The sequence below is a fragment of the Suricata suricatta genome, chromosome 15, assembly GCF_006229205.1.
Source record: "Suricata suricatta isolate VVHF042 chromosome 15, meerkat_22Aug2017_6uvM2_HiC, whole genome shotgun sequence".
Lineage (NCBI taxonomy): Eukaryota > Metazoa > Chordata > Mammalia > Carnivora > Herpestidae > Suricata > Suricata suricatta.
In genome coordinates, this window is record NC_043714.1 from 32,580,911 (window position 1) to 32,600,392 (window position 19,482).

At 33.8% G+C, this 19,482-nt stretch overlaps 1 protein-coding gene across 5 annotated transcripts in view; it reads left to right on the forward strand.

The window, feature by feature from the left end:
- Positions 1 to 19,482, forward strand: part of LOC115279493 (cyclic nucleotide-binding domain-containing protein 1-like) — a 155,241-nt gene that overhangs the window by 38,790 nt on the left and 96,969 nt on the right. For all 5 annotated transcript variants that reach the window (XR_003903469.1, XM_029924035.1, XM_029924037.1 and 2 more), the window contains 2 exons: positions 2,877 to 2,990; positions 17,507 to 17,662. Coding sequence is in view for 4 of the 5 variants with exons in the window: in XM_029924035.1 (XP_029779895.1) it covers positions 2,877 to 2,990; positions 17,507 to 17,662 (270 nt within the window). In the remaining variant the exon portion in view is untranslated. The remainder of the gene's footprint in view (positions 1 to 2,876; positions 2,991 to 17,506; positions 17,663 to 19,482) is intronic.

Sequence of the window (19,482 nt, forward strand, 5' to 3'; positions counted from 1 at the left end):
GTTACAAGCATTCTGTTCAGGCTAACATAGTACTGTAGGTACAGAAATTTATTTCTCACAGTTCTGGAAGATGGGAAGTACAAGATCAAGGTGCCAATTGATTCATTTCTGATGAGAGCTCTCTTCCTGGCTTGCAGAGATTTCTAATGATATCATTGGGGGATAGGGCTTTAATATATGAATTTGAGAGGGAGGAACACAATTTATTGTAGATTACTACAGTAGTTACTAATATTTAAAAATAAAAATTTCACATGAGTGTTAAGATTTTTGGCTTCTGTGAAAAAATTAAAAAAAAAAAAAAAGAAAGAAAACCTGCAGGATCTGACCACTTTGGACTTCTCTTAAGGCATGTGTGGGAGAGAGAGAGAGAGAGAGAGAGAGAGAGAGTGAGAGAGAGTGAGAGAGAGGTTGTGGCTTTCTCTTTATGGGCATTTCCCCCTATTTGGCCCACATTGCACCTTTTAATATCTGCCTGGCTATCATAAGCATCCTGAAAGTGCTCTCGAGTTCTAGTGTGTAAATCTATAGGTTTTGTATGTATTTCCCCTTTATCTGTTTGAGGAAATTAGAGTTTCTCTGTACGTAGTTTCCTTGCAGGTGAGCTTCAGTAAAGTTTAGAACTTTGTCCACAGAGTGCTAACTCATAGCTTGAGAAATTGTGTGGACAGTTTTAAAGTGTCAAATACTTATTTGGATCCATAGTCTACTTTCTGACTCTGCCATAATTCTTATATTTCTGTATCCCTGGCTTTCTAATTATATTTATGCCATTCCTCCTAATCTACTTCTCTATGTTTTGAGACATTTATTTGCATTCTTCACATAGTTTTAGGCAATAATGCATACCTGCTGAACACACAGAACTATGTTTTTATTTCAAAACTCAGGATAGGCATATACTGTCAAATTACATTTTGTGATGTGGAATATACATCACAGCATCATAGGGCACTTAGGTCCTCATTTTGAAAATTATATCATGCCTAGTTCTAGCATTTGCCTTTTCCATTTCAACCTTCCACATTTTCACTTCTTGAAGATACCAGTTTGGAGACAGATCATAAACACGGGTCCATGTACATCAGCTACCACATCTTGAAAATTCTCAAGGATTAGATGAAGCAGCTCAGTCATAGACATACAAAATGACAAGAGTGAAGGTCTTAGAATTTTGATTTAAGCTTCTTAGTCACTCCCAAGATATTTTATCCACCAGATCACAGATTGGAGTAAGGTTCCAGGTCCTGTAGCATGGGTTCCCTGTAGACAAAGCAAAGAGGCCATGCTTTTGTACTTCTTGGGCCTCAATTTCTTTATTTACAAAATGAAGATGATAGGAATATTAGCTAATATAGCTTTAGAAGTATAAATTATACTATACATCTAAATTGCCTAGAATAGTGACTGTCACTTAGAATTAACATGCTTTATTAGTTAGGGGGCAGTATATCCAGAAGGTTAAGACAATGGGTTTTAAAGTCAATTTAGTTTTCATTTGTACCGTGTCTTCTACTTCCTAGTTATATGAATTAAGTTTGCAGTTTCTTTATGTGTAGAATGGGCGATAGAGAATAGCAACCTTGTCAGGTTATGTAAATATAGTGTAAAGATAGCCCAGTGTGTGGCATATAGATGAATGTAGAATGTGAATTCCAAATTGGGGGAAGAAAAAGATCTTGGAAAAGTTTCTGATGATATCAGTGACTGGATTTAAAAAAAGATTATATTCTTACTTCATGTATCGATAGTGTAAGATTAGGCATGAAAATGCTTAATGTCAAACTAAATCAAATTCACTTTGCATTATTTGAATTAATTAAGTTAAATTAACTTACGTAACATTCTTAAAGTATGAAGTATTTGTTTTGTGTAAAGAATTAATATGGTATTTTAAGAAACTTTGGCCAGGAGAAAAAAAAGCTGTTATAAATATTTCATAATATGTTGCTATTATTTATACTGAAAATGAGATTAGAAAAGATTTCTCAAGTATTTTTATATTCATTGCCAGGAGGCAAATATTGACTAGGATGTTTGTCAGTGTTCATTTTTAAGTATGACTATTTTTGATAATTACTGAAATAAGCTGTCAAGACGAATGCTTAGTATTGTAAAAAAATTGACCAGTTTTTCATGGTGGTTGTCAATTGAAAATTGAATGAAGCAGATTTTCCAGAAACAATGTCATTACCTGATGCTGAATGATAATTTACTATATCCTGTGGATCATTAGCATTTTTATATTTGTAGTAGGTTGGATCCTGGCTACAAATAGGAATTCTCTGGAGAAGGATATTTAAAATAGAGAGGCCCATGCAGACCTCTAGCCTGGGAGATCTTGCTTCCTCAGGGAAAGAATCAGAAAACTGTACTTCTAAAAAGCATCCCTGATGATTCCACTGATCTTCTGGATTGGAAAATGCTGATCTTTTGCTCTAACACATTTTTATTCCAGTTCTAAAAACACAGTGCATGAGATTTTCATAAATCATTACAAAGAATCAGATACTTTTTGGTGACGTATATGTGAACTCGATGTGAATTATTTTGGAGGAATTTTAATTATGTGGCATATTTTATGTAAGAGCTTTAATCAATTACAGGAATAAAAATTTTAAGGAGGCTCAACTTAAGAATTAAATTTCACATTCCCATAAATCTGATATTCATAAAATATTTCTTACTGACGCATACTATGACAATTTTTATAGTGGATCTTTTTAAGGCACAGAATGTTTATGTTTCATATTTTTGTCATTTGTTTTTTAGACTAAATAGTATAGAATTAAGTTGTATATGTTGAGTCAAAAGTCTTTCCTTGGAAACTATTATCTTATGATACTTAAAATTTAATGTCTCTCTTATTTTTAAAGGCAGAGTTCTTACAATATCCTGTCAGCTGACTATATGTTTATAAAGCAATACCCAAAAATATTCCTGAAGAGAAAAACCAGACTGCCTAACCTCTTCAAACAGGAGGAAAAAAGGTAGCGATGTCTTCTTTTGGAAACAAGGTTGATGTGTGTATGCTTTAAAGAACAAATGGAGCTCAAATAATGAAAGTATTTGATCTGTTTCCACACTCCTTGCTAGGGAGCAGCCAAGAAAAAAGTTTGGTAAGGAAGAGTAAATGTACACAATGATTTGGGGGAATTTTAATTAGGTGGTACAATAATTGGGACTAATAAATGTATATTGCTCCTTTAGTTTTATCATTAAAAAGAATATGCAACTACCCTTATATAATAAACATAATCAAATAAAATACTATTAGGACAGTGAAAGATAATACAACAAATGATATGAAGAAAATTACAAATTATGATAGAGTTATAGAACTTCAGGCTAATTTGATAATCTAGAGGTGATTAGTTTTCTAGAAAAAGGGCTACTAAATTTATTCAAGAAGATAGAAATTAAAAATATAGTATAAATAGAAGTCATAAAAAAGTACGCTTCAAAAGTATTTTTGAGGCAAAAATAACAAAAGCACAAATTAAAAACCCACAGCCCAAGTAATATCACTAGAAGGTCCTTTCAAATGTCCAAGAAAGATAAAATTTCTATGCAATTTAATTTTTCCACAGTGTAAAACAATAATAAAATAGTTTGTAATTTTGCCTTGTATCCATAACTCTGATACCAAAATTTAGCAAGATAGGGGCCCTTGGGTGGCTCAGTTGATTGAGTGTTCCACTTTTGATTTAGGCTCAGGTCATGATCTTGCAGTTCATGGGATCGAGCCGCACAAGGGGAGGTGTGCTCCCAGTGAGAGGTTCTCTCCACTGACAGTGCAGGCAGTGGCTGCTTGAGGTTCTCTCTCCTTCTCTCTCTCTCTCTCTCTCTTTCTCTCTCTCTCTCCTAGCTTACATGCATGCACTTGCTCTCTCTCTCTCTCTCTCTCTCAAAATAAATATTTTTAAAAAATTTAACAAGAATAACATAAATAAGAAATGCTAATTTTAATTATCATATACAGAAACATACACAATAAAATCTTAGCAAATGAAATAATGCAATAATGTATTAGATTTGTACATCATGGTTATGTGGGCTTCATCTCATGAACTTAAAGAAGGTTCATCATTAGAAAATCATTATTATAATCTTATAGTATTACTAGTTTAAGAAGAACTATATGAACTATGTATAGATGTTGAAAACGTATTTGATATAATTCAGTACATACGTCTCGTAGTAAAAGTAAAATCATGCTTTTACTTGTAATGTGTACAGTAGGTGACTCTTAAAAATTATAAAACGTTTATATTTTAAGTCAGAAAGAAACTCCTCTAAAGTAGCAATAAAAGTATCTTAAACTGAATTAAAGTTACATTTCATGAAATATATTAAATTATGAACCTCTAAGCTTAGCTTACACTGGCCCTTGGGTAATATGATGAATCCATATAGGCTTGGATGGTGGGACTAGAGCTCAGGTAATTTAGAGAGACGTTTGGCAGAATATAATTGATGAGAAAACATGAATCTTAGCAGTCATTAAATACCAACACTATTAAAATATTCATTAATAACAATAATTCATCAATAACACTTACCTATGATCATTGCCATATTCAACAATCTGTCATTCACATAACATAAATGTCGTGTGACAGATACAATAGCGAGACTTTGAAGAATGACAAGAGCCTTGGTTTGGACATCTGGCGAGAATCCCTTATGCCAGGGGATTTACTAAATATCAGAGTGCAAGGGAGGAGAAGAAATGCTTCACATAACCATTAACTCCACTTGGAGCAGTTCCACGTAAATGAAAATAAATGGAAGATCTGACTGGGAATTAGATCAAGGATGGCTCAGAACTACAGTTGTCTAAAATTTATTTTATTTATTAATCAACTAGAAAGAAGGTAATTTTTTGACATATTCACAGATATAAGATACCAAATCTGCTACATTTCTTTAAAAAAAAAAGAAAAAACACTGGATTTTGACTCAGATGACTTGGATCTGAGTTTCTCTTTTGCCCAAATGTAACAGTATGATTTTGGAATACCCTCTGAACACTGCTCTGTTTTTACTTGGGTAAAGGAGATAATATCCCACATTAATATCCCACTTCAGAGTTATGCATGGAAAGAACTTTTTAATTGTTTTAGCTTTTATTTTTATCCTGGACTATGGATATAGGCACTGAGGATATTTTGTATAGATTTATAACATCTGTCAAGAATTCTGCCTCTTTTCAAATTAGTTAACCAACAATGGCAACAGTAACAAATTAATACATATAATAGTAACAGTAACACATTGCTGCATCTTTGCTTCAACAAATTTAATATTCACTCTTTTTAAACAAGAAAAGACTTATTTTTTAAAAATTGAAGTATAGATGATGCACAATGTTACATTAGTTTTAGGTGTACAACATAGAGATTCAGTAACTGTGTACATTTTGCTAGGCTCACAAGTGTAACTTCCATCTGTCACCATACAATGCTATCACAATACCATTGACTACACTTCCTTTGCTGTATGTTTCATCCCCATCCCGTATTCATTCCATAATTGGAAGCTTGTATGTCCCATTCTCCTTCACCCAATTTGCCCACCCCCCACTCATATCTCCTCTGGAAACCACCAGTTTTCTCTCTGTGTTTATGGGTCTGTTTTGCTTGTTTATTCATTTGTTTTGTTTTCTTAGATTCCATATATCAATATAAGTGAAATCATATGGTATTTGTTTTTCTCTGTCTTACTTACTTCACTTAACAAAATACCTTCTGGGGTTGTTCATGTTGTTCCAAATGGCAAGATTTTATTTTATTTTTTAATGATCTTGACATTTGGAACAATACAGCAAGATCATGTTGTATATATATTGGCAATATTCCATTTTATGTATACCACATCTTATTTATGCATTCGATAGATGGGCTCTTTGGGTTGCTTCTATATCTTGGTTGTTATAAATAATGCTGCAATAAACTTAGGGTTGTGTATATCTTTTGAATTAATGTTTTCATTTTTTTTGGGGTAAATACCCAGTAGTGGAATTACTGATTTGTATGGTATTCTATTTTCAGTTTTTCAAGGAAACTTCATACTTCACAGCATGGGACCAATTTATTTCCCCATCAACAGTGCATGAAGGTTCTTTTTTCTCTACATCCTCCCCAACACTTGTTATTTCTTGGAAAAGTGACTTAATCAGTATGCCTTTATATCAGTTCATTTCTGTAGGAAAAGGTTAAGGAAATGATAGTAATTGAGAAAACAATCAGCACCCACAGAATTGTGGAAATCTATGTTGAAGATATACTTATTGAATAAGCAACTTTTTGAGGGAAGAGTAGGAATTCAAGTATTATAAGGAAGGTTATATTCTTGTTTGACTTTTATAAATCATTTGACTTACTTTTTTGGATACTAAGCCTAGAGACAATTTGATAATTTTTCTTTTAGGAAATGAATAAAAATGACTAAACCACAGCTTTTCTATTGGGAAATTGTAGCCCATATTTTTCACCATTTATTTACTTGTCTATGGGCTTACTGTTAAACTGCAAAGCTGTGTATGGGCTTTGACTATAATGTTCTTGTCTCATTAAATTTAGCAGTAATCACTTGTTGCACTTAGTATGCAGAGTGTGGCATTTTAGACTTTTTTGATATATTTTTACACAGGACATTTTAATGAACAATAACTATTATTCTAAAAAATTTTATTCTAATCAGGCATGGGATCAAAAAAGGACAAAGAAGGAGTAACTTGTTCTGTTTAGAAGGGGTTTCTAGATTTATAATTTATAACAGATTATAACAGGTTTATAACCAGCTAATGGTAATATTTAGTTAAACCATTTTAATTTAGCTTGTGTTATATAACTTAAAACTGAATAATTTAACCTGGGAAGAGTAAAAGGATTTTGGTAGTGTGCTACTGTACTTTCTGTCCACCAACCCTGGGATCTTACTAAGAGTATGCTTCAGTGTGCTAAAGCCATCCCGACCGGAAAGGTCTGCTGGGATACCAGAAGTTGGTATGCTCAGCTGGCCAAATTACCTATTTCTCCAAAAGCTGTCAAAGAATGTTTTGTGCAAAAAACCAGTGCTTCACTTTGGACTTCAGATTCTAAAAAGAATAGGACATTTCAGCTACTTGAATTGAAGCTCAAAACTTTACTTCTACATCTAAAAGCAGCAGTAACATGTACCTTTGATCTGGGTTAAAATGATGTGGAACTTCTCTGAAATATATATATACTTCACAAACACATTTTAAAGTAATTATTTGGCATAATACACATGCTACCTTGATGGATTATAAATTCTCTCTAAAAGTGTAAGTGCAGAAAATGCTGGAAAATAAAGATGAATATTTGGAGATGAAGCAACTGAAAACCTAGAGCAAATGGATTCTGATACACTGACTTAAAAAAATATCTGCAAAATTACCTTCTTAGCTTGTGGTGTTCTTTTGAGATTTGGACTCAATTTCATTCCCTAGTGTTGTGAAAATCACCCATATTCGACAGCTGTAGCTAAGTAGTGCTTATTTCATGCTAGCTTGAATCTGACCTCAGGGCAATTAACCACAGGGTATTTGAAAACTATGTATTTAACATTAGAACAAAGGAAACTACCCTTTTTATGATTATAAAACCTTATTTCATCTGAAGTTCTGAGGTATATTGAATGACATGCTCCTTGTGTATTTTTAAGTCAGAACGTTAATAATTCTGGTTTTGCTTTTTTTTCCTAAAAATGAATGCAAAAATTTACACCATCTAGGAAGAAACCTTATAATAATGGTTTATCATTTGTTTATTCATTTAAACAATATGTACTAAGGATTGACTGTGGGTTAAATGTAAATCACACAGGGTCTCATACTCAGAAGGTATATGGCTTGGTGGCACTGACAGGCACTATAAAGTAATAAATGAAGGGTAATAAGTGTCAGCGGTTATAAAGTGTGTGAGGGGGTGTTGCACTGAGTGTGTTAATGGCAGACAATGTACTAGAAGATCAAGACAAGCATCTCTAAGGAAGGAATGTTGAAGTTCCAGAATAAGTAAGAGTTGGTTATGAGAAGAAGGAAAAGAGGTCCTGGACCAAAACAAAACACAACAAAACAAAACCAAAAAACCCACAACTGCATGTGATGGTCTTCACCCTGTTTATTATCCAAGTACTGGCAAAGCTATTTTGGTTGATACAGTAATTGCCCAGTTTAGTAGTTGATATTAGAAAGTTGTGGAAAAATTTTTTTCAAAATATTTAGATAATTTCTTCCATTATATATCAACATGGGAGTAGTGATGGTTTGCAGTACAGGAGAAGAAGAAAGAAAAAGTAAAGTAAGAGAAGAGAAGAGAGGAGAAGAGAAATGAAACAGAAAGGAAAGGAAAAGAAAAGGAAAAGGAAAAGAAAGAAAAGGAAGGAAAAGGAAGGAAGAAGTGAAGGAGAAAGGAAAGAATGAAAGAAAAAGAAAGAAAAAGGAAAGACTGAAAAAGGAAGGAAGGAAAGGAGGGAGGGAGGGTGGAAGAAAAGAAGAGGAAGAAAGGAATGAGAAAGAAAGGGAGGAAGGCCAGGACGAAATGAAGGACCATCATGCTAACTTATGAAAGCAATATTTGGATCTTTTGTAGAATTCTATGAAGGGAAGGGGAGGGAAATTAATAGAAATCTAACTAGTTGCCTCAACCATGGTCTGTCTTTTGTGGCCCAAATTAAATCATGTGCTGTGCCATAAAAATGAAACCCTGGATGACCTGAGGCATTACTATAGCAAAGTGGTGACAATTTGTAGAAATTACCTAAGTACATAGGATGTCCCTGTGTTAGAGTGAACTGTTACAAGAAAGTTTCAAGTCTTGAATTGGAAAAAAATGCCATTCCATGTTTACAACTTCCACTGAGGAATGGTAGATTATTCTAAAAGGAAGACCCTTTTGTGACACTTTCTTCCTTATGGTTGGAATTGTCCAGGAATAGGTGTCGAACTGTTCTGATTTGGGTAGAGGTACTCTAACTTGGAGTTGTGGAGCTATACAGGAGTGAGAAAAGGCAGAGAAAACAAGAGGTGGACAAGAAGCAGGAGGAGCCAGGAAATAATTGGAGAAATGTGCACTGAGTGAGGAGAAACTATTTGTCCTAGGCATGGAGTTGAGGACATTTAGGAAAAGAAAACTCGTATTAATGGATTTTAAGTATGTTGTGCTATATGTGATACAGGATCTCTTTAGGATAACCCTAGTGCCCGATGAACTCTATTGCACTTACTGTACTTATTGCACTTATTGCATAAATGCTCTAAATATTTGGTTTAGTTTAGTTTGGTTGAGGAAATGAAGGCAAAGTTGGTTTTATTTCTGAATAAACAAGACATGGACTAAAGAGTATTTAAGGAAGAAACACAATGGCAGAGGTAAAATAAAAATGTTATCTGGCAGAATGTTGAAATCTTAAGGAGAGCTTTGTATTTCTATGGATTTTCATGGAACTTTATCTAGAGTTTAAGAGGCCAGTAGATCCCAGCTGGCATAATTTATATTCATAGAATTCCTGACCAATGTCCTGATAATGCAAAAATGTGATACCATCAGTTAAGAGATAAGTAGTGAACATGGTGCAATTATGAGTTTGGCTGGAGGAGTATTAAAATGCTGATGTATTTTCTTATAGATTTCATTTATCAAACGTGTACTATTGGTGGCAAGAAATTTGCTTCCCTGTCTCCAAACTGACCCTTCCATTCTCCAAAACTAGGTGCTTCATTCATTACTTAAATTAGCCCAATGAGGCTGAGATCCTTTAAGGATATTACTATGAAATCAGGAAGAGAATATCTAAAATTTACAGGTGTTTTCTCTGAATTTAATTCTTTTCTTTAATAAGTTAAGTCCAGCTTGAGTGCCAGTATAGCTAAATGGTGAGAATAGCTAATTAGTTATTATTGCTTCTCAACATTCAGTAATCATCAATTCCTATACAAAGGTCAGATAGAGAGTACTGGTACTGAAGCACGGTTTTCTATAGGATATGGAAATGGGCATGGAAAAGAAACTAGAGAAAAGCCATTGATGTGAGCATGTAAGAGTTTAACAAAGCTAATTTAAGAATGCTGAGGGGGTGTGTGGGTAGCTTGGTCACTTAAGCTCCCAACTTCAGCTCAGGCAATGATCCCACGGTTCGTGGGTTTGAGCCCGATGTGGAGCTCTGTGCTGACAGCTCAGGGCCTGAAGCCTGCTTCAGATTTTGTGTCTCCCTCTCTTTTTGCCCCTTTCCCTACTCATGCTCTATCTCTGTCCCTCTCTCTCAAAATTAAGATTAAAATTTTTTTAAAAAGAATAGAATGCTGAGAAAAATTAACAATCAGTAAAAATTAGATAATATAGATTTGTAATCACTCAGGTGTGTGACCAGTTCAACAATGTTCTCTGGGTGGAAAAAGTAGGGTGATTAAAATGGAAAAATTAAAATGACTCATACCTGGGAGCTGAGAGAGTAAACACAATAAATACTTCTTTGTTTGGGTTTGGAGTTTAGTAAATGTCTATTGAATTGGATTGTGAATAGGTGGGATTTAGGTTATAAGTCAAGACTGAGCATGATATTTGATTATTATTTTATAAATATATATTAATATATGATTGTATTCAAGGTTTTCTTTAGATATCCCAACTTTTAAAATTTGAGCTTCTTTAGTTTCAATTAATATTTAGTAGGTAGATAATCCTTTTGAAATAATTTGACTTTCTTGCATTTTCATATAGTGTGTCATATATTAATGGAAAATGTATTGCTGCTTTATTCCATGTTAAGTCCAGCTGTTCGCATTTAACTGTGGATTTTCTATTGCTTTTTTGAAATGAAAAGAGGAGACTCTGAGTTTGGCATACACATCTATCTAGTAGAAAACAGGGAAATATTGCTTACCTCTTTCTAACCTTATAATATTCTTCTTGTATTATAAGAGATGACAGGATTCCAGTGTTTGCTGTCAAGAGTATATAAGGGAACTTGCCTTTGAATCCTCAATTTTAACTTTGAATATGTTGGCAATGTGTAGGACAAGGACAGCACTCTTGCTCAGCATAAGACAAAGCTTGCAATTGACAAACTTACATTCTGGGGATGGAATTTAGCCATAATTATTTCCCTGGTTTGGCACTAGTGATAATTAAGCTAAGCTTTACAAATGGAGTTAATGTAGTACACTTAAAGTGGTTGTATTTATTTGTATTTTTATGAGTCAGGCTGACTTCAGTTTCTAAAAAAAAAGCATTGAATAGTCCTATAGCAAACATCTTAAGATTCCATATATTACTCTGTCACTTACTACTACCTAGTAAAATTTATATGGATATACAAAAAAATGGGGGAGTGGGTGACAGAAAGATTTGGGGGACTAAAGTTTAAAAAGGTTCTAAGCGCTAGAATACAGGAATACATAGGTGGCAAAGTGTTGTGACGGCCTCTGGACTAATCAAATCTGGGTTTGAATTTCAGTTCTGCAGTTTGGCAATTGTGTTACTCTAAGAAGATTATCTAAAATTTTGAATCTTAGTCTCTTCATCTAAAAGAGAGACAATTTTACATACTCTACAGTGATGTTGGAGGATTGAATGAGATAATGTATACTAAATTTTATTTTATTTTGCTTGTTAGTGGTGGTAATCCCTATCGCCTAAATTTACTGTGGCTTTTTAACAAAACTCCTTAATATGGCCAATTTAAACACAGTGATGTCATAAAACCTATTATTTTGTACTATGAATAGCTCTTTTACTAATGCATGATTGTATAACATACATTGGCCATTTGGAAATCATTGGTTCACTGGGTTATGCTGATATTGGAAATCTTGACATATTTTCTTATGTAATATAAAAAGATCATAAGTTTTTAAAATTTATGTCTATATTTTTTATTTGAGAGAGAGATAGAGAGAGACAGAGAGAGAGAGAGAGAGAGAGAGCACAAGTGAGGGGAGAGGGAGAGGGAGAGAGAGAGAGAGAGAGAAAGAATCCCAAGCAAGCTCCATGCTCGGTATGGAGCTCGGCACAGGGCCCAATTTCATGACTCTAGGATCATGACCTGAGCTGAAATCAAGAGTCAGACGCTCAACTGACTGACTTGTGTGCCCCAAGAACACAAGTTTTATATCATCACTGATCATCAGAAAAGCCGTACATGTTAGGAAGTTGTCAAGTTTACAGAAGTGGATACAAGTTTTCCAAAAATCAAAATTTTACTTGATAACTAACTTTTATTTTAAGCAGCAGATACTGTGTATTTGAAGTGACAACTGCATTTTACTCATTTTTGAAAAATATGTTCCAGACATCCAAGTTATATCCAAATATCCAATGTTTGTCTTTTGGCTCTTCTTTCAAGTAAATATGGAGTACAGTGAAATAAGTGGATAGTTTTGCTTATAACTCAGATAACAACTCACTTTTACTTGAGCTAAAAATCTCTTTGAGATGTTGCAAAAATGCTTTATCTGTACTTTTACTTTTGTCACACAGAATATTACAAAGCAGTGTACTCAGGGTCAGAGGGTTGAGAATAAAATGTTTTTTTTGGCTTTTTAAAAATTTCAACCATGTGACAGTGAGGAATTCAGTAACTGCTGGTGTAGTTACATTCCATTGTTTTGAATTATTCTTAGTTGCAAATAGTTTTACCCGTCATTATTTTTCATGATTAAATTTTACCACAGCAAGAAAGAGGCAAGTAACATCTTAATGTATTGTGATCTTTTAAAATTTTTTCTCTTTATAGTTGCTGAGGAATTAAATAATTTAGTGATTTCCTCTAGTCAATATAACTCAATAAACACATGAAAAGTGATCAATATTTTACAAAATAAAAAATTTAATAATATGGTAGCACTGAGAATGTAGAGCAATGGAAACTTAAACCTTGGCTATTGTTATAGCCATTTTAGAAAACAATTTGGCATTACTAATACAATTAAGGATGGGTCTTGTGCATATACTCATTTTAATTCTTGGAGAAGTTGTACATATCCACAGTCGCCAAGTTTGTGTATAGCAAACAAACATAAAAAAACAAAACAAACCTGGAAACAAAATTCCCAGTCACCCACAGACTAAGAAAATACCCTTTGTGGTACATAAATATAATGAAATCTTATGAAGCATTAAAATGAATGAACTATAGTCATTAAATCTCATAAGCACAATGTGGAACAACAAAAAAAAAGTTACAGAATCCATAAGAATCACTTCATTTCTATCAAGTGCAAAACTAAATATGCAAAATTAAAATTAGATTTTTAAAGGGATGCATATATTTTTGATTAAGCTGTATAATGAAAACCAAGAGACTAATTGGGACAAAATTAAGGGTAGTGGTTATCTCTGGCCCGACTGCTATGTATCTGTCCATGGAAGGATAATTGTACAGTGCCATGGGTACTTTAAAAATCTGAGTAGATACATTAACACTCATTTTATTGTTACTTTTAAACTTACAATTATATTATGTATTTTTTAATTTAATAATCAGTAAGAATAATGCCAAAAAAAACCCTTAAAAAGTCATAACAGAGAAATAACTAGAATTCCCTAATTACTCTCTAGTAATGGTAACCATCCAATTCTGTAGGTAATTTCATGTATCCCTGACATTTTCCTTGAGTAAAAATTAATTCAGAAATAATTAGATGTATTGACATCAAAAAAGTATGAAAAGATTAACAGAATATTAATCCATTTCACAGTGGCTACATCTATTTGGTAGGGTCAAAATATTTTTTTAAAGTTTATTTATTTATTTTGAGAGAGACAGAGATAGTGCAAATGGGGGGAGCGGCAAAAGAGAGAGGGAGAGAGATTCCCAAGCAGGCTCCGAGCTGCCAGCACAGAGCCTAAAGTGTGGCTTGAACTCAAGAAACCATGAGATCATGACCTGAGCCAAAATCAAGAGTCAGACACAACAGACTGAGCCACCCAGTTGCCCCAGGGTCAAAATATTTTTTAGCAGAATTTAACATCTTTAGAAATTTCTTCTTCAGGAAAATTCCTTATACCTTCTTCCTGGAATATTCTTTTTTTTCTTTTAACTTGTTTTTTTTTTTTTTTAATCTAATATGCCAGTTTAAGTCTCTCTCTGAGAAACATTTTCTTTTCCTGGCAACATGTATAAATTCTTCATATCACTTTTAACAATTTTCAATAACACATTTAGAGACTGATTAATCTACTAGTGCTTCCTCCATTAGATAGTAAGGAACATATTGCATGAACAAACTATCCTGAGACCTTGTTGCCCAGGAGATAACTGGCTAGCCCCGTCCAGTGATGGCCACTGTTACGTGGTTGCATCAGAAGTTGCATGGGTGAAGTCCTGGTCATGTTAGGGCTTCACATAACATGATAGGGCCTCATCTTAAGTAGGTGGGTCACCATCTTTATAACCCAAGTATGTGTCTTATGAGGAAATGGGGGAAACTTTTGAAGCCATTCTTACCGATGATTGATGGCTGAGGGCATCACATATTCCTTGCTGAATTATGTATATTTTATGTATATTGCAATAAAACCGAGTAAGTGGCATTAAGGAAAAAAAAAGATAGTAACGAAGCAGAAATACAATTGATGTTTGTCTTTTGCCATATTAAGAAAGTTCACATTGGGGCATCTGGGTCAGCCTGAGCTTTTGATTTTGGCTCAGGTCATCAACCCAGAGTTGTGGGATCAAGCCCTGTGCGGGTTTCATACTGAGTATGGAGCCTGCTTAAGATTCTTCTCTCTCTCCCTCTGTTCCTCTCCCCTACTTGCATGCTCTCTTTCTCTAAAAAAAAAGAAAAAAATATTTTTATTTCTAGTTTTGTAGGAGTTTATATTATAGATGATTATTTTATCATATGAAATGTTTAGATAATCATGATTTATTTTATTCCATTAATGTGTTGAACAACATTCATGAAATAGTATTCCTGGCATAGTCTCAACTAGGCTATGCTTTACTGTCTTATAAAACTATTACTGATTTCAGTTTATTAATATTTTGCTTAGGATTTTTGCACCTATATTCAGTGATACTGGCTTATAATATCCTTGCCAGATGCTATTAAGATTAGGTTGGCTTCATAATACTAGCTGGAAAGCATAGCTGTCTTTTGTATTTTCCAAAAGTATTTGGGTTTATTTATCAATTAGGAGTTTTTTAGAATTCATCATTAAGGCCATTTTGGCCAGGAGTTTCTTTGTGGAAAGACTCTTATTTCTTAGTTATATTCTTTAAAATATTTAGAACAATTAAAATTTTCTTTCTTGTTATTAGTATGGTACTTTGTACTTTTACAATGATTTATCTCATCTAAGCTTTCAAATTTATTGGCATGAAATTATCCATTATATCATCTTTATATAATATATATATATTTAATATATTGCATTATTGCTAGTGTTACTATATAAAAATAAGGATAATTTTCTACCATTTCCTGAAGAGTATAGGACACAATTTAATCAACGAATCAATTAATGTGTCTGAACACCTATTCGTTTCTGTTGCTTTTGGGAGTTTAGTATCTCCTGGTTAATTTCAAGAAGCTTAAATATATTTGGGGACTATCCTGAATCCTTTGGCTAGTTTGATATTTCCAACATAAAGTAGAAAATTTAAGAGTTGCCCACCTTGGGCAAATATGATGAAATTGGGCCAGAAGAATACTAGGTCCATTGGGACTCAATTTCCATGTTTCTGCCACAAAGTCTGTTATATCTACCCTCACCTTTCCCTTCAGTCCATGGACTTCTCCTTTCTAGAATATAAGAACTTAATTTCATTTGCATTGTAGCATCCAGGCTGGGTGGAGAAATACAAATTGTTTTATACCTAATTCTCATCATTGCTGAGTTTTACTGTGCTTATTATTTATGGGAATAAGTAGGGATAGAGTTTTAAGGGGTTCTAGGTCTGGAAGGAATGTTTGAGGTTCTGTAAAAGTGATAGAAGGGAAAACGGATTTTGGTTTTTAATTTTATCTTTGTAAGTTAATCTAGGTTACCTTCTTTCTGTATATATCAAGTAAGTTTTACTACTAAGCTTTAACATCTGCAAATATAAGTAGATCAAAGAAACTCCAGCTATACTAGCTATGAGTGGTAAGACAAATTATATAAACTCTTTGACCTGCAATTTCCTTACCAATGGGGGATACTATTATTTATTTCACATGGTTAATGTTAATGAGATATGTGCATATAATGTTCAGCAGAACAACCAGCACAAAACCTCAAATATATGTTAGATATTAATGTGATTATTTACTATTATTATTATCATCCCACATAATATAAGATTATATTTAAGTATGATTTTAACATTCTCATGTATATGGTCAGTAATCTATGATCATTTGAGGTTTTATCATCTTCTCCACATTTTTTTTTCTTAAGGATGACAGCATTTGTTAGCTTTTGCTTTTAGGTTTTTAGTGACTTCTTAACAGAAATGCTTGGAACTAGAAGAATGAATGGGGAATGGTTATTCAGCAATATATGTCCTAGGAACTTCACTGTATAACATACTGTAGCACAAGAATAAAGAACAATGGCTGCTTTCAAGATGTTCACAATTTACTAGTTGGAAAGAAAAGTTTTTAAAATAGTTTTATCAGGGGCACCTGGGTGGCTCAGTCAGTTGAGTGTCCGATTTCAGCTCAAGTCATAATCTCACAGTCTGTGGGTTCAAGCCCCATGTCAGGCTCTGTGCTGACAGCTCAGAGCCTGGAGCCTGCTTCCAATGCTGTGTCTCCCTCTCTCTCTCTGCCTGTCCCCCACTCATGCTCTGTTTCTGTCTCAATAATAAATAAACATTGAAAAATTAAAAAAAGTAGTTTTATCATTGGTGTGAAGGAAACACCAAAAAACAAGTGTATGGCTCTAAAGAGAAGGATATTGACTGATGACTTTAAATATTTACTAAGTTACATACGTCTAATTTCAAAAGATGGTTCAATCACTTAAGACATTTATAAAACATATAATTGGGCCCTGAATGTGGAAAGTATTTTATGTATGTCTGCTTTTAGGTGGACATATGTAATAGCGCTACTGATGATTGGGGGAAAAAAACAGAACTAAGGCATTGGAAAGTCATACATTATTAAATGCCAAATTATCTTACATCAATGCATTTTCAATGAATTTTTACTTTTAACAGTAAAGTAAGAGTTCATGGCAATCATTGTTTTTAGAGAAAGGGATGTCATAGCATTCTTTTTTTTTTTTTTTAGGTTTATTTATTTATTCAGAGAGAGATAGAGACAGAGAGTGGGGAGTAGCAAAGAGAGAGAATCCCAAGTAGGCTCTGTAGGCTCTTTACTGTTATCACAGCACCCAGTGCAGGGCTTGAACTCACAAACTGTGAGATCATGATCTGAGCTGAAATCAAGAGTTGGACCCTTAACTGACTCATCTACCCAGGAGCTCCATGTCAGTCATTTTTGTACAATATGCAACACCATAACCTATAATGTTCCTTTGTTCAGAGAACCTACTAAAGACAAAGAACTTCAACTGCAAAAACCTGATGATTCTCACAATATAGCTATCCACGTAAAAAAAGCACATGGTGGCCTTTCTTTATATGGACCAAAAAATTTTGAAGAGAAGTTAGTAGGATTACTGAATATTTTAAAGAAATTGTAAGTATTTTTAATATACTACTTTTTGTTGTTAAATAATACTTTTGAATAACTCCACTTTATTTTTTTTTAAAGTTAGGTGTTTGCAGCTAAGTGTGCTTTAGTTGTAGTCAACCACTAGTGGTTGATTCAAAAGAGGTAGAAATGCTGAAGACTGTTTCTAGATGAATGCAATCTTCATCAATTCAACCTTCATGGCATATCATGGGTATATTGGCAATATATCCAATCATGGCACATCATTTTAAGTTATAAGCAAAATAGGTGTTATTTACTGATTGTGTTAAATCAAAATTATGTTTAAGATTTCATCAGTTTATGGTTTATTTGTCAGCTCTTCACAGAATTTTAACTGTCTTCCCCAGTGCACAGCCTTTAAGTAAATTTACCTTATATTCTTTTTAACTTCTTGAAACACTTTGCACTGTGATTGGGGCACAAGTGCCTGAAGGAGAGGATGGATTAAATATGGGTGGTGGTTTGTTACCAGATATGGTATTGGATTTGTGAATGAAATTAAAATTGAAACAAGACCATGGGAAACTCTGATAATGGAATACTGCTTGACAGCATAAACGAAATTAAAAGAAAAATGTCAGGACTAGAATTGTGCCTGAAAGAAAAAAACAGTAGCATAAATGAGAAAATAGAAATTGGGCATTTATATTTGGAGTAATACCCTAAGAATTTTATGCTATAAGGACTTTTCTTCAAAAATGTTATTGCAAATTTGAGAAAATATGGTTGGTCAGAACTTCCAGGAAATATGAGAATAGTCAAATTCCTGATGCTTTCTTTTACTTATAGTATCAACAATGAAATAAACACAGCAATTTTTAGTCTCTTTATAAGAAAATAGGTGTGAGGGAATTGTGGAGAAGGAAATCATAATCATCTGCCATACAGGGGTATAATTAAACTAGTAAGCCATAAAAATAGAAAATTTAATGAGAATGTGTTCAATGAAAAATATGCCTCGGTAGAAAATCACTAAAGCACTCAAAGTTACTGGAGCTATACTGACTTTCAGTCCATTAAACCATAATGCTGACAAAAATTATATTGGATTAAATTTTTTAAGTGTCTAGAAACCTGTGGATCACTCACTGATGATTTCGAATTGTACTGGGCTGGAGGATTTTCAAAGGGGTAATCTCTGTTTTTCTGAAAATAATAAGGTAGCAGTTTCAAGTTAACAAAGGTTCTTATGTAAGATGCCAGAGGAGCCTGAGTGGCTCTGGTTCCCTGGCAAGTGTTAAGATACTAAGGTAAATCTAGGTTGAAGTCAGGATGGAAACTACAAATGGATAAAAACCCTGTACCATGTTAGCAATAGACTAAAGCAGGTATCGTGGTAGAAGGGTGTCCATGGATAGTTTTTTGAGGAACCTCCACACTGTTTTCCAGAGTGGCTGCACCAGTTTACATTCCCACCAACAGTGCAGGAGGGTGTATGAACCAGCAATAGCCCTGCTAGGGATTTACAGAAATGCTGAGGCATAGGAGCACATGTACCCCAATGTTCATAGCAGCAATGTCAACAATAGCCAAAACATGGAAAAAGCCTAAATGTCCATCACCTGATGAATGGATCAAGAAGATGTGGTATATATACACAATGGAGTACTACATGGCAATGAGAGGGAATGACATATGGCCATTTGTAGGAAAGTGGATGGACCTTGAGGGTGTCATGCTGAGTGAAGTAAGCCAGGCAGAGAAGGACAAAAACCATGTTTGCACTCATAGGTCTAACAGGAAACATTCAGAATGATCTAGCTTCAAGAAAAACAAGCAGTTAGTAGTGCTTAAGCAGAATT